At 34.9% G+C, this 15,885-nt stretch overlaps 2 protein-coding genes across 2 annotated transcripts in view; one reads left to right on the top strand and one right to left on the bottom strand.

The window, feature by feature from the left end:
• Window positions 1–15,885, top strand: part of LOC133850452 (semaphorin-1A) — a 178,049-nt gene that overhangs the window by 35,692 nt on the left and 126,472 nt on the right. The window lies entirely within an intron of this gene.
• LOC133850613 (bomanin Short 3) lies at window positions 5,081–5,552 on the bottom strand. The gene is made up of 2 exons (XM_062286739.1): window positions 5,394–5,552; window positions 5,081–5,311 (listed from the first exon to the last, which is right to left on the bottom strand). The coding sequence occupies exons 1-2, from the start codon at window positions 5,443–5,445 to the stop codon at window positions 5,238–5,240; spliced, it is 126 nt and encodes a 41-aa protein (XP_062142723.1). The 5' UTR covers window positions 5,446–5,552; the 3' UTR covers window positions 5,081–5,237.

The raw sequence follows: 15,885 nt of genomic DNA, 5'->3' as shown, positions 1-15,885 counted from the left end.
TCGATAAGCAGATAATTTAATAGTGAGGGCAACTAAATGCTGTTTTAAGCTTGTTACATTTATATTTTATGGAAATTGTGCAATTTGCAATAATTTAAAACTGCAAGCAAGTTAATTCTTTTTAGTTGCTTTGGCTGACAATCTGGTATATTATTCACTCTATGTAGTACAATAGCAAATGCAGTCTTTGGTGTATTATAGTATTTTTGCGGTATATTATTATTTTTTTATTATATATTTGGAATGTAGTACTATATCAATATACCAAATGTACCATTTGGTATATTTTTAGTATTTTTGCGGTATATCACTTTGGTATATTTCTTTCATTCATGGTATAATTCGAATGTAGCACGCAATATACCAAATATAGCCTTTAGTATATTTTAGTATTTTTGTGGTATATTAATTTGGTATATTTGAATATTAATACCGCACTGTTTTGCTTTCATTTATGGTATACTCAGAATGAAGCACTATATCAATATACCAAATATACCCTTTATGGTATACTCCAGTATTTTTGCGGTATACTAAATGTGTTGAGCATTTCTTTACTTTCTGAACAATCTAATTTGTGATATTATAAAACCATAAGTTAATAGTGATTAGCACTCTTTTAATGTACTGAGCTCTTTTTACATTCTGCTCACATTTTGTAAATTAACTATCATCTTTAAAAGTTATACTCTGCAGCTAATGAACCCTTTTTTCTAACAACAGGGTATATAAAGAATATATGTCTTAAATTTTTGAATAGTAACTCATAACTCGCAACCTAAAATAACCCATCTCAAGTCCAGTTGAACACTTCAGGGCGCCTCTTGAAGCCAAAAGGCAAATGCTTTGGCGCTTGGCTAAAAATTGCTTCTGAGAGCAAAAAGGTGAAATAGGAGCTGGGAGCAGGAGCAGCAAGAGCAGCAGCTGGAGTAGGACACAATCTGTTAGTTGTATAAAATGAAAAGGTGCCAGACTCTGCTGCTGCTGCTGTAGCTCTTCTTATTCTTTGCTGTAGTTGCTGCTGCTTGTTCTCCTTTTGTTCGCTCTTGTTCTTCTTGCTGCTGTTGTTGCATTTTGCCGGGCAATGAACGAAACGAACGTTGTTCTTATTGTTGGTGTTGTTGCTGTACTCCAGTGGCTGAATTTATGTTTACCGTCGCTCTAATTAAATTTAATATGCATATTGCTGAGGCATTTGAAGTGGCCAGCTGTCCGTTCGTCCGTCTCTCTCCCTCTCTCTCTCTCTCTGTCTCTGTCCAGGTTTGCCCGCTGGCTGGAAAAGCGGCCAGAGCTTGTCAGTTGCCTTACCTGCTGTGAAATGAGCTTGTGGTTGCCTTTCTCCCTTCCACTCTCTCTCCCCTTCTCTCTCTTCTTCTCTCATGTGTGTGTGTCTGGGTAATAAATTTGATTAGTAGGATTTACGGGCAGACGGCAAACGTAAACGTCAAATGTTCGTGGTGCAGTAAATTTTATGCTAAACAGGGACAAGAAATGAAAATGCGAGGCAAAAGGCCCGAAGGATTGAGGTTGAGGCTTAACAGTGGACAAAAAAGTGTGAGTAACTTTATGCTTCTTTCTCTTTCTCCTTCGCTTGCCTTTCTTTCTTTTTTCTTGCTTTGTTTTGTTACGTTTAACGAGTTGTTACAATAAAATGTTATTGCATACTTTATGGCGCTGTGTGTGTGAATAACTTTGTCTGTCTTTGTGTGTGTATGTGTGTGTGTGTCTGCGCGACAGGCAAAAGCGGAAGTGCACAAAACAGACAACGAGGCAATGGGGAATACAAAAAGCAAAAGCAGAGCTAGAGAGAGAGAGAGAGAAGAGTTTAGTAAAAGAGTCAAGCATATGCAGGCACTAAGCGATTCTCGAGCGTCAACGTCAAAGCTGCCGCAAAACGCAGAGACGCTTTCGCCGTGCGCCATTGTAATTCTAAACACAAAATGGCGACGCGCCGCCATTTAAAAGAGACAACAATAATGGACAGAGGCAGCGGGAAAGAGAGAGGAAGAAAGAGAGTGCATAAATGCCTTTTGTCTGCAGCTGCCTTTGGCAGCATTTCCGGCGCGTGCAACAAAAAACAGTTAACAACAGTCAAGTATACTCGACTGTGAGATACCCGCTACTTATTTTCAATAAAAATCATATTCTTTAAATTTACCAAAATTTTGCCACAAAAGTACTAAGATATACCAAATATTTGGCATATCGGTATTGTACTTCATTCAAAATATACCATAGAGCACAAAATATACCAAATTGTCACCAAGGGCAAATCGATTAAAGTAGGCGGACATGTCTATATCGTCTCAGCTACTGACACTGATAAAGAATATGGCAAAATAGTGTGGTATTAATTGTAAAATATACCAAAAATATACCAAAGGCTACTATATTGATATAGCGCGATATTCCTTCTTCTGTCTGTCATGAACATTTCCTGCAAGCACAAAGTTATAATACCCTTCTCTATGGGTTGTTGGCAACAGAACTAAAGAGGGAACAGAGCTGGAAAGAAGGAGCATTAAAGCATTTTCGCATACGCTGTAATTAGTGCACCAAAAATTTGCTTACAAACTGCTTTTGGGACCTTTTTACAGCGTCCTTTGACCGACGTCGACCTCATCCTCATCCTCATCGTCATCGTCATCGTCACATAAACAATTGCAGCGTAAATTGCATGCACCATCAAAGCTGCCACAGCAGCAGCATCAGCAGTAGCAACAGCAGTTCGCACAGTTCGCACATCTCTTGCAGCAGCCGTTGCGTTGTACGTTCATCATTAACATCATCATCGGGCCATAAAAAATGGGCAAGCCAGAGTTGCCAACGCGCTGTCGAGATTACGCGATAAAGCACAACGTGAAATGCACCAGAGAAATGGACAAGCGACGTGGCTAAAATGAAATTTATGCCATGCTCTCGCTATCCGTCTCTTTCTCTTATTTCTCTATCTCTCTCTCGTTCTTTGAACATTTTGGCAGCCGGCCTGCTGTGCCTGCCGCCATTTTGTTTGCAGCCATTTGCTTTGCATTTCTTTTTTTGCACTGCTTTCTTTGCACAACTAAAAATGAAATGCAATCGCAGTAGTAGGTAGCTTCCGCTTCTGCCCGCTAGAGGGGGCTGCAGCAACGACTGCGACGACAGCCGCAGCAAAATTATGCGCATTGGGCTTCTTTTGGTATTGAAATTTTCGGGATATCCAACTTGGCATTTGCAATGGATGGCTGCTCATCCAACTTGCTTCTCTTTTAGTTCTTTTTTTTTTGTTGGCACAAAACCCTTTTGCGGTTTCACGCTGTGGCTGGCACAAAGGCAAAAGGGAACTTAAGTTCAATGACAAATGATTTACTAGAAATATTATAAAACTAACCAAAATTCTACTCTTCTTCTCTTTGCAGGTAAATACAATTGTTCAATTACTATTACGATTACAACAAAAAGGTATTTAAATTTTTGCCAATTTGCACTCGAATTTTCAACATAATGCATTCATTTCATTTCACAAGTATTGGCGGCAGCCTTTTTTGATTTCATTACGCATTTGTAAATAAATTTGTCGCCACCGCAAAAATAAATTAAGATTTATGTGCACTTAAATAAGTTGGAATTCTGTGTGCACACATAATGAAATTAAATTTTTTGTGGCACACAATATAGCATACATATATAATTAATATTATATATATTATATTTAAAACGGAATATTTAAAATGTGTCGCTGCTTGAAAAGGTGCAGAGGAGAGAGACAACATTAAGCCAGCCAAAAAAAAGGCTAATAAATCAACGCAAATGAAATGAATGGTAAAAATTGTCATAAATGACTCTCGCATGTTGCGTAGTTTTGTCTGTGGCATAATAAGTGCGCATTATGTATTATAATCCAGACAATAAAATGCCATTTTCGTGGCGGGGAACAATTCTATGTAAAGTGCCAGACAAATCAAGTAGCATATAACATATATTGCATTTTCATATCGATTATTGCATACGTATCTCACTTGTCAGTTATGGCCGAAAATGACAGCGCATATTTTCAATTAAACTTGTTAATAATATCTGCGAGTTATGCACAAGAGTACAGCGCTTAATGCATTTATTAAGACAACAAGTATTCACTTTTATGCCGAATATAGTTCCAAATGCCAATATTCATTTAGCAAACTACATTGAGAAATGCAGTGAAAAAAGCAGCAGAGTATGTATTTTGGTTTATAGAAAAAGTTCAACAATTTGGCAGTCAAATTATTGTATTCTGAGTTATTTAACTCCTACAATTTCATTCATTCTATTAAAATATTCTAGTTGCTTTTGGTCTGAGTCAATAAATTTGCTAAGAATATATTCAGATTATTCTACTCTGAGTTATTATGTTTCTTCAATTTCATTCCTTCTTTTAAATTTCACTATTTAGCAATCGAATTATTCTACTCTGAGTTATGGTCTTACAAATTTCATTCTTTCTTTTTCTATTCTCTATAAAATAGACTTTAGTTGCAATTGTTTGAGTCAATTTCCAAAGCATTTATTGTACATGCAGCATCACTTTTTAATTATTTCTAAAATTTTCTATGAAGTAGTTGTCAATAGTTGTTGTTGTTGAGTCAATTAATTTGCAGGGCAACAAGTCGCCCCTTTAATTTATATTATTTGTAGTTGTAACATCACAGATTATCAATCAAATGTCAAGGCTGCCTTTGTCTGTTAAGCTATTTGTATACGCTACAAAGTCTTCTCAAGTTCTCTCTGCTAACAATGCTTATTATAGAATTCCTCACTTGTTATTCAAATGCTCTCTTCTCAGCTATCATTATCAGCTCTTAGCTCAGTCTCTCAGCTGCAGTCGCAGTAAAATTTGTAGCTGCTTTGAAACTTGATCAATAGATCGTTTGTTTATTGATTGATTAGCTGCAAGTTAGTCATTTTCGACAGCAGCTTTGTTGCTATTTATAGATGAACAGATGCGCTTTAAGTTGCCTATATAAATATTGAGTAAAATGCCTTTTCATATTAAGATCAGCTACAGCTAAAAGTGGGAATAAAAAGAAAGAGATATAGTTATAAAAGAATTCGATTTTTGGGCTGCAGTATAAATTACATGATGAGTTTTTATTGTTTAATCAATCAAATTGTTAGTCAAAATAGTATGTACATGTTATATATCGTTGATCTTGAACATATTGGTGTAGGTAGTATTCCTTTCTAGTTAGTTGTATAGTTGAATATGCGACTTGCTTCTCTTATTTGCCACCGTGCACGTTGCAGACTCGGCAATCACCGTTGATGATCACATTGCCAGGATTCAGAGGAGTGGCTGCCAAAGGAGAGAGAGAGAAATATGTAAAGTTTAGTGAGCTATTCCTTGAGTTATAATCCAGAGTGTAGTTGAGACTCACCACTGGCCAGAGCCAAGAGACCGAGCAGGAAAGCAACCGATAGGAATTTCATTTTGCTTGGGTGTTTGGTTTGTTGGTTTTGTTTGTAGATTGATTTGTAGAACTGTTGCAGTTGAACTGATGCCTTTGAGTTGAGTGCTCGATGCTTTTATACGATAGACGACGTCGACTTACAAGCATCGTCTATCAAGTGCAACTATTATCATAGGGAATTACCCTCAAAGCGTACACTGAACGGATTACAGATTACAACTAGAATTTCCCATGCACTTCGGCAGGTTGGGAAAACACCGCAGCTAACGATAAGCTTTGCAGTTTAATGACGTTTTGCATTCAATTCAATAATATAACAACAAAATTACCTGAATTAAAACTGGCTTTCAATCAAGCCAAGCCAAGCCGGGGCAATCAACTTAGTCTGGCCGACGATTTCTTCAGAATTCAAACTTGTTCTCTGCGCTATAAACATTTTCAATTAACAACTCGCCACACGTTGCGCTGCGTAAAATAAATTTGCATAAGTTCTTAGTTAGCTTCGTCTACGGCTTTTGCACTTGTCAATGCAACGTGCTGGCTTCAAGCTGGAATTCAAAACATACTTTTTACATCATCGGTCCATAGTATTCTCTCTGCTTAACTTCTGTCATAAGTATTATTGTCAGCAGCCCGACAGCAATTCATTAGTTAAATGATTTCCTATGAGTTTGTTTGCTTTCTTGCTGAACTTTTTATGGAAGGTGTTATAGATTTTTAATCAGTTTTGTTATGAAGGCAATATTTATAGAATAAAATATAATAATGTTAATAGTATTATTATAATTATGAGAAGTATTTTAAGCAGTTCAATCAACTTTGAAAGTTTTCTATTACTCAATTGTCTGTATACTCTTCAAGGTTAACTTTATATTTTCAAATTGTTCAATTCACATAATTTTGACGCTTATTTAGGCAATGTTTATATAATCCAATATTTCGATATTCTCTCTTCTTAGTCAATATTCTCTATTTGAAATTATTTAATTACCAATATCCGTTTACAAATCAAATGCATAACAACGATTTTGTTTTATATAGCATCAAATTGAAGGTACAAAGATTTATTATGACAATTCTTATACAATAAAATTTCTCACTCTCATTTCTGTATGCCATTTAGTTAGGAATTGTTTATATAATATTTTAAAACTCTGTTTTTTCAACGCTTTGAAGCATTACAAAATTTTCTGATATAAAACTTGTAGAGTATTTAGCATTCATGACTAGAAATTTTACAAAGTTACGTATTAGATTTGTATTTGCAATCAGCGCAGTTTGGGAAATAAAATATTTCGTGCTTAGACGTAAATAGCATTCCCCAGAATGGAATTAAAAAAAAAAGTGAGGGATTTCTCTCTCTCTTTCTCTCTGGTCAGTTGTCGACTAATTGGTTGATGCAATTTGCACGTTAAGAAACTTTAGAACCAATTAGGGATTAATCAAATTTGATTCTTAAGCCAGAGCAAAGAAACTCGACTCGCAGCCTTGCAACTTTTTGCGTAGTTCAGCAGAAAGCTGAGCGTTCCGAGTTTTTGGCTTATTTAAGAGCGAATCAATTTCCAAATAATTCTCAGCGCGTTGCAATGCAGCATGCAATCAGGGGAGCTGCAGGTAAAATTGAATAAAGTAGAAAAAAGCGAAATAGAAAGAAAGGTAAAAGAAATGAAAGTTTGCAATGCAAAAATGGAAATGAGAATGGAAGTGGTTGTGAAGAGAAGGTGTTGCAAAGTGCGACGAAGAGAATACGCAAACATAAATCAATTCATCATCAATTGGATGTTCTGTTCTGTTTTCGCAAACGTATCGACAATTCCTCTTGCTGCTGCTGCTGCTGTTCTGTTTGTTTGCCAAGTGAACTTGGAGCATTTTTCAATTTTCCGGCGTCAACGTCGCCTTCCCTTGCATTCGTTTCTTTTCTTATCCCAGACTTCTTTCGCTCTCAGTCTCTCTCTGTATGCAGCAATAAACATAATTCGTGAAAATCAAGCGGGAAGTGTACGACAGCAGAATGGAAACGAAAGAAAGAAACTGAAGGAAAAAAACGTGGCGGATAGAGTAAATCAAATGGTAGAGATGCCTGGGAATGAGAGTGGGCAGATGGCCAAAATGATAAATGCACAAAAATTTACCAACATCAAAATCAGGACGAGTTAGCTTCAGGTGCTCTGGGGTAGTGCATTTTTTATTTAATTTTTGTTCGTGTACCTTTTGTTATTATTTGCTGCGACAGGAGCTGTGGCAAGGACACGCGTTGCTCAGCGAATTTTTTGTTCGCTTTTCACTTGCGCGTTTTTTAATTTATTTTATTTTGTGCGACATTTTCGTTTTATCCTTAGTTTTTTTTCTTGCGTTTTGCAAAAGCGTCAATTCGTAATGCAATTTATGTGCATACAAATGAGATAGCTGCACGAAGCTTTCGAAAATGCATTTCCATGCAGTCTATATACGTATTCAGTATATACAATATAGTCTTTTGTCGTATGTATACTAAGTATTTACATCCAATTAAGTGGGTGCGAAATCAGCATTAACTGCGATAATGAAAACCAGATAAACATTATCATCCATTCATTAATTTATATATACTCTTCGTGCATTAAAAACGGCTTAATAATAGTGCAAATTGACAGACATTGCGTATACGCAATGTGTGTTCTGTTTTCTGTTGGTTGCATTTCTTAATTGAACTTAGTTATACACATTGACAGACAATCAGTTATTATTTTAAGCCAACTCCTCGAGCATTGTGCATCAGTCCATTAGCCAAAAGACTATTAAATTATGAATTGCAAAAGCATATGCAAGGAAAGTCTTTTTTGCTGTTCGCTCGAGGCGGAAGGAAGCTGAAGCTGAAGCTTGTGACAGCCGAAAAATGATAAATGCTCTTATCAAATTGATAATGAAATGTATAAAATGCTGTTAGCTCTTTAATCAAATTAAACTGTGAAGCGTCTCTGAAGCATGCGGACAATAAAGTTAATTAATTTACTTGCCATGGCTTACACTTAACATGGCCGACAGCTGTCGGAATGTCTGTCTGAATGGCCAAAAGTGAGGTAAAAGGAAATGTGTGTCTGCTGCTGCACACAGTAAATTAAATTTCAAAGAACATTGCCGAGTTTCATTCGCTCTCGCACTCTCACTCTTGACAATATGCAGTTAATAATAATACGGCCGGAGATTGTGCCAAATGCTTCCATCAATTTCTGCTCAACTAAATATGCAAATCACGACTTGAAGTCGATGCAATGCGATTCGAATTGTAGCATCACACAACTTGATTATAAAATATTAATAAATTAATTTATATTCAAATTGTTATCACGACAACGACGATGGCATTCACGTGCTGTTGATGTTAATGGCTTCATTTAAGATGGAAGCACAAAACTTCAAAATTCTCCCCAACCCCCCCATCTTCCCGCTCTCATTTGAAATTCATATCGAACGCGCTGTTGTCAATTTTCACGCCACAATTTATGTTAATTCTATTGTAACCTTTTCGATGCCGAGTTCGAGTTGAGGTTGAGGTTGAGGTTAACTCATAAAGAGAGGCGAGAGGCGTTTCATCCCGAGTGATCCCAAAAGCATCCATTAAGTATACGTACAATGACTGGCAACAATCCATTAGTGGGTTACTAACGGTACCCCGTGCTGCGCCGTGACGCCATTTTGTGTAACAACTGCAAATCAATGCGCTGACATGTGAAAAATGGCAATGGCGCTTTTGTATGCCATGTCTATTATAATATTCCTATATTATTTTATGCATACAACCAGCGAGTGAGCGAGATAGTCTTATGTTCTATGTGTGTGTGTGTGTCTGCATTTTCGTAATCAACCTCATGATAAATCGTTTGCACAAAATTTATTGAGTTTTTGCATGACATCGGCAACAGCAGCTACAACAATCCAACCAATTGCTTTTTTCGGGGGCAACAAACGCTGCCTCTTCATCTTTTTTTTCTATTACACGTCACAATTGCAAATTCGGTTGTATCTTTTCTTATTTTATAATTTCATTTAAAAATATTACACTTAATTGCAAACCACTTAATGTTAGTTGGCATTAAGTGGCGTTCTACAAGTCTGCTTCAATTACACTTTGATATTGAGAGACTTAAGTTAACGCGCTGCCAATTAGGAAATTCGGCTTTCAATTGTGGCAAAGAAGCAGCTTTAATTGTGCCTGAAGTGCACACACACACATACACACAATGTGGCATGTGCTTCATTAATAATTAATGACCACATTACTGGTAACGTGAGCAACTGAAACCAGTTGAATAATAGTGGTAGCAAAAGGTAGCGATTAAAGTGGAAGCTGGCAAAGAAAATGGCAGCAAAACAGCAGTTGAAGTGGCAATTGAAAATCAAAGCAATATGTGCACTGAAATAGTTGAGTTGTTTGTTAAATGGTTATTCATTAAAATAGCAGAATTAACACTATAAAATATGGTAGTAAAAATTGAATTCTTTTAAATTTTATGTATAATTTATTAGTGTTTATACAAGGGCTACCAATTGGTTAGGAAGGTATTATAAATTTATGACCGCAAAACATATTTGTAACATACAGAAAGCAGATATACCAAATATAAACTTCAGTATATGTTAGTATTTTTTTGGTTTATCAATTTGGTATATTTGTAGAAGATAGTTCGCATCTCCGAATGTAGTATTATATCGATATACTACATATAGTTTTCAGTATATTTTAGTATTTTTGTGGTATATTAATTTGGTATATTTTCGGAATATGGGTTTATTGAAAATGAAAAGCGGAGATCTCAGAATCGAGCACATTCGCATGCAGTACATTTTAGTATTTTTTCGGTATACTAATTAGGTATATTTTTTAAATATAGTTTGCATCTCCGACCTCGATTTTGAACTTAGTATTATATCGATATACAAAATATTGCCTTCAGTATTTTAATATTTTTGTGGTATATTAAATTGGTATATTTTCGGAATATGGGTTTATTGAAAATGAAAAGCGGAGATCTCAGAATCGAGCACATTCGCATGCAGTACATTTTAGTATTTTTCGGTATACTAATTAGGTATATTTTTTAAATATAGTTTGCATCTCCGACCTCGATTTTGAACTTAGTATTATATCGATATACAAAATATAGCCTTCAGTATTTTAATATTTTTGTGGTATATTAAATTGGTATATTTTCGGAATATTCAAAGCCAATTCTCATTTATTCATTCAAATTCTCAGATCTGCAGTCTCTTGGCTTAAATATATTTATTTCTAAAATCATTACATTTATTTAAAAGAGTTATGGGCTGTCATTAAAATCGATTTAGCTTTGATATGAGCAGACTAATACTTCGTGTCTGGTTGCCTTCAAGTATGCAGCAAAATTTATTTGAAATTCTCTGCTCAACAATATTTATTACTTTCTTATCTTGCAGTTGTGTCGTTGGGCTTTCATTTCTTTTGTTTTGTTTTGTGGTGAATGTTGATTTTTGCTTGTAATTAACAGCTAATATTATCAGATTGTGCCGTAATAATACCTTGAATGAAATCTGAATTTCCATTTGGTTTCGTAACAAACATTTCATTTGATATTCCCTTTTTTTGTGAATTCCATGCAATGGCAATTGTTGCAGCAGTGAAACGAATTTAGATTTTATTTGGGAATTGCAAATGCAAATCTGAAAATTCAAGGGTCTACTAACTTTTAATTGCGATGACTGTGCAGCTAGAATTTATTTTTATTGTGTCAGAAATTCGTACACGAGTGTACGGCAAAATGTTTGCCAAATGTTTGCACAGCTGTTGCAAACTAGCAAACTAGAAAAAAATAATATTTGTCAAACTGTGCTTTAAATTCTTGAAAGAAATAAAAAGCAAAAGATACATTTGCTTGCATATAATTGATGGCCATGTTGGATATTGGAAATGCCTTTCGCCTTTCGTCTGCACACGGCAAAGCCACAGAAATGTTGCAGCATTGGAAATTTGTAACTCCTGTAAATGTTTTGCTGCTTTTTCATTTAGTATTTATTCTAAAGTGTTGAAGGTATGTGAGTTTCTCCTCTCTTGAGCATGATTGATGAACTATTCAATTTGGCTAAGAATGCAAAAGCTAGTCAATTTTTTAATTGAGCTCGCAAAATAACTTGCATAGCAAAATATCTTTGAGTTGCAGTTCAACAGCTGCCTTTAATGTGTTTGCATTTTGATATTAAATAAATATTTTCATTTTCAAAATAAAAAAAAAAACATTGAAATGCATCAACACTTCGATGAGATAACAAAAGTGAAATATTTACGTGCAGGCGAAAAATGTTGATTATGTGGCAATAGTTTTGTCAGCTGTGAATTGGCTGACAATATTGCAAAGTTAATCAAATAGAAAAATGAAAAACAAACTTTGCATATAGTAAATCATATTTTTAGTATTTTTTTATACTAAATTGTGTTACAAAAATGTTGTAGCAATCTTTTAATGAAAAGAAATTCAAGCTTCCAAGTTATCTGACAAGATTGCAAAGTTAATAATATAGAAAAATAGAAAACAAGTTTTCATATAGTTAATTATATTTTTAGTATTATTGTATACTAAATTGTGTAACATAAATATTTGGGTTGAAGTACAGTATGACAAAGTATGAAAACAGTTTTTAAAGTATCAACTGTGAATTGACAGCAAAGTTAATAAAATAAATAAATACATAACTAGTTTGTATATAGTACATAATAATTGTAGTATTTTTCAATACTAAATTGAGTAACACAACAATTTGCCATAAATTAAAGTATTACAAACTTTTAATGAAAAGAATTTCCTTCTTTCTAAGCAAAGGATTTTAAAGTGAAGCATTGAAAAGTTGATAAAATAGAATAATGCAAATAGTAACAAATATTTGTAGTACTTTCTAATACTAAATAGTGTAGAATTTCAAACTTTCCCTTCTAGTAAATGTAATTTGCACTTGCAGAATGTAGATTAACTTATGCTGAGCAATGTCAAGCATTGCATACTGCAATTAAAGTGCCAGAAAAGCAACTCGAAAATATATAGTACAGTAAACACACTCAGAAGGAGAACGAGAACGAAGAATGATAGCCTCAACAAGTCAGGCCACAATGCAGAGAGGCAAAGCCTCTGGTGAATGGTCGTCAATAAAGTTTTTGGGGAATTATGAGTAGAGAGCCACAAAAAGAGGGAGATCGGGGTTATTACGGCTGATGTTCCAACTGCTTTATGTCCACTTCAGCCACTCGACTGACTGACTGTCTGACTGAATGTTCTGTTCTTCTTCTTCTTCTGCTGCTGCTGCTCTGCTGTTGTCATTGCGGCTGACTTTGTTCTGCTAACATTTCCGTTTTGTGCAATTTATGGCACAGAAAGAGAGAGAGAGAAGGAGACACAGAGTTGGCTGGAAATTATTTTGAAATATTGCAGACAAAAGCTGATGACCCTGTGTATGCGAAATGCCAGAGAGAGAACTTTGTATAAATATGAATGAAAAACTATTAGTTGCATGTGGCTGGAGTTGGGCACTGGGCGCTTAATCTATGGCCTCTTTTTTTTTTGGGTAACATTGCTGACAACTTGCAAAATGCCTAAGAGAGAGAGAGAGAGAGAGGAGGGAAAAGAGTGAACTTAGTTGTGGTCAGTAAGCAAGGTGATTCACAGGTCAGAGGCAGAGATAGACGACAAACCAAGCTCATGACAGATATTCATGCGAGGCTTTTGTGTGTGTGTGTGGAGTGGCTTTTGTGGTGCCTGTTGAACAGAACAGAATCAGCTCTCTCTCTATCTCTCTCTACAGGCCGGAAATGTAACAAGCTCTGCCCTTTTGTATTGAGCCTAAATACGTGAAAATAACTGTAGAGAGAGACAGATAGAGAAAGAGAGAGAAGGGCAGAGGAAGAACCTATATGGTGGCGCCTGCATCAACATTTCGTTGTGTTTTGTGCCCTTGTCGCGTTCCGTTTCATGTTTTTGACCAAATTGCAAAACAACAACAGGCAACGCCCTTAGAATTAGACGAGTGTGATGGACTTAGATATACTATCTACTAGTCGATTAAAGATTTAACAGATTTAAGAAAATTTTAATGATGACATTAAAGGAATACAAATCGATTCGTTGTTTTAAAAGTTGTTTTTATTAGTCTCAAAATTTGTTAACTCTATAATAGTCAACTACTTAAAAATTGCATCAAATTTTTATAAGAGTCGTCAGTCAAGATGTCAGACTTAACAAATTAAAATATAATCTTTAAGATGTATAAATTAGAAACCTTATTAAAAATGACATTGAGTTAACGATCATTACGTTGTTCTAATAGTTGTTCTACAGCATCTTTTTAGTTGTCTTAATTCTAATCTCTTTGACTCAGTTCCAGAATGAACTTTTTTGTATAGTATATTTATATAAGTATTTGGATACTTTAAAATTTGTATGAAGAATGCTTTATCAAAAATACAGATCTCATTATGAAAACAAGATATTAAAGATTTAACAAATCAAAATATAATCTTTTAAATTTTTTTGTATTCTTTAGCAATTAATTTTTTTTATTTTCTATTAAACAGTTCTGGTCATAAAAATGCAAATCTTAATTGTATGTTAATCTTTTAGATTTTTGTCTTATACGAAATGTTTTCAATGACCTCAATTTTGAAATAATCAATACTCTTCACTCATTTATTTTAAAACATTCTATAAACATAAATAAAAATATTTAGCTCACTGTTTACTTACAATTGAAATCCCTTCAACTTTGTTTTTTTTCATTGCATTGTAAATAGTCTTTAGCTGTCGTAGCTGTCTCTGACTGTCAGAGGACAACTTCATTGCGGTGCTTTGGGCATATTTACAAAGCCAGGGTATGGCTGGCCAAAAAACAATTGACATCTCTCTGACGTTGTTACCGAAAATATTTGCCAGCTGAAAAACCATTCGCCATTGGCCATTGGCCATTGTCAACACGTTTTTTTGCTGGTCTTCACCCTACTCCCTCCCTTCGTAACCTGCTTCTTTTAGTACAATGACTGAATATTTGTTCAGTTGACGCTATTGTTGTTGTTGTTGTTGTTGTGCTTTCATTTGGTAATCAGGTTCAGTTCTGTTTTGTTTTTACGCTCTGCAAAAAAAAATTGTTTGAAAATTTCTTTAAAGCCTTTGCATACTTTTTGTTTGCTGCCTTGAGCGTGACAATCTGTGAGTGAGTGTATGTGAGTGTATTCATGGGTGTGCAATAAATTAGCATCAAGTGTTATGGCGCTTGAATCGCTTTAAATATCGCTGATTTACTGTTGCTGCTTCTTGGTTTTTATGGCCTTTATCGGAGTTAGTTTCAGCTAAGCTGTGCATAGTTTCATTCTGTGAACATTTTTGGCATTAAGTGTGCTTTTATTGGGCACATTAACTATAATTTATGGCCAATTAATGGCTTTGTCGCGTTTTTGAATTGCAGACTCTAGGTTATAAAACGGGTATCGATATTTTTGGCATTATTTCGCAATCTTATTTTCACTGAGTATATTAGCGAAGCGAATTTTTAAAGTACTTGTTTTAGTATAGACTATCAAGTGTAATTTTAAAATTGGAACTATGTAGATCATACATTTTGAAAATTTCGATCAAAATTGTATAAGTTATTTAAGAAATATTTTTATATTTCAAAAATTGTCTACTTCAATCAGATCTTAGCTGCTTTGACTGACAAATACTATACATATATACTAAATATAGCCAGCGGTGTGTTTTAGTTCTGTTGTAGCATATTTTTGGTATATTTGTAAAGTACAATACCAAAATACCAAATATAGCCAATGGTATTTTTGTGGTATATTCTTGGTATACATATATGTATAACATAATTTTGAATGTAGTACATTATCGACATACCTAATATTGTAATCGGTATGTCTGAGTGCTTTTGCGGTATAATTGTGGTATATTTTTAGAAAATGGTTTATTGAAAATGGGTAGCAGGTATCTCACAGTCGAGCACACTTGTGCAGAATTGAACACTTTAAGTTTTAAAATGGGAATCAATATATTTCGGCATTATTTTACAATGTTCTTTCCGCTGTTGGCGTAAATCAGCGTTGCGCATTTTTAAAGCACTTATCTTTAAGCATGAATGGTTACATTTCTTTGATTGTCTGTCTATGATGATGGTCTGTCATCAGTATTCATATTTCACTTATTGTTGCCGCTCACACACAGAAAGAAAGAAAGAAAGAAATAAACATGGCTGCCAAATAAAAAAGAAAGCGAAGAACATTTCATATAGTATATTTTTGTGTTGCCTTATTAAAATTCCATGCAAATGCGCTTATGTGGCCCTGCGGCCCAACGCACCCAAAGTGGGCGTTCTTGTATGTCTGCACTGTCTCTCCACTCTCCACACACTCTCCACTCTCTCCACTCCTCTCTCTCCTCTCGCTTGGCTGCGCTTAATGTTGGCCACT

Source organism: Drosophila sulfurigaster, chromosome 2L (assembly GCF_023558435.1).
Source record: "Drosophila sulfurigaster albostrigata strain 15112-1811.04 chromosome 2L, ASM2355843v2, whole genome shotgun sequence".
Classification (NCBI taxonomy): Eukaryota; Metazoa; Arthropoda; class Insecta; order Diptera; family Drosophilidae; genus Drosophila; species Drosophila sulfurigaster.
Note: the sequence above shows the minus strand (reverse complement) of the source record. Positions and strands in the feature narration are given on the sequence as shown.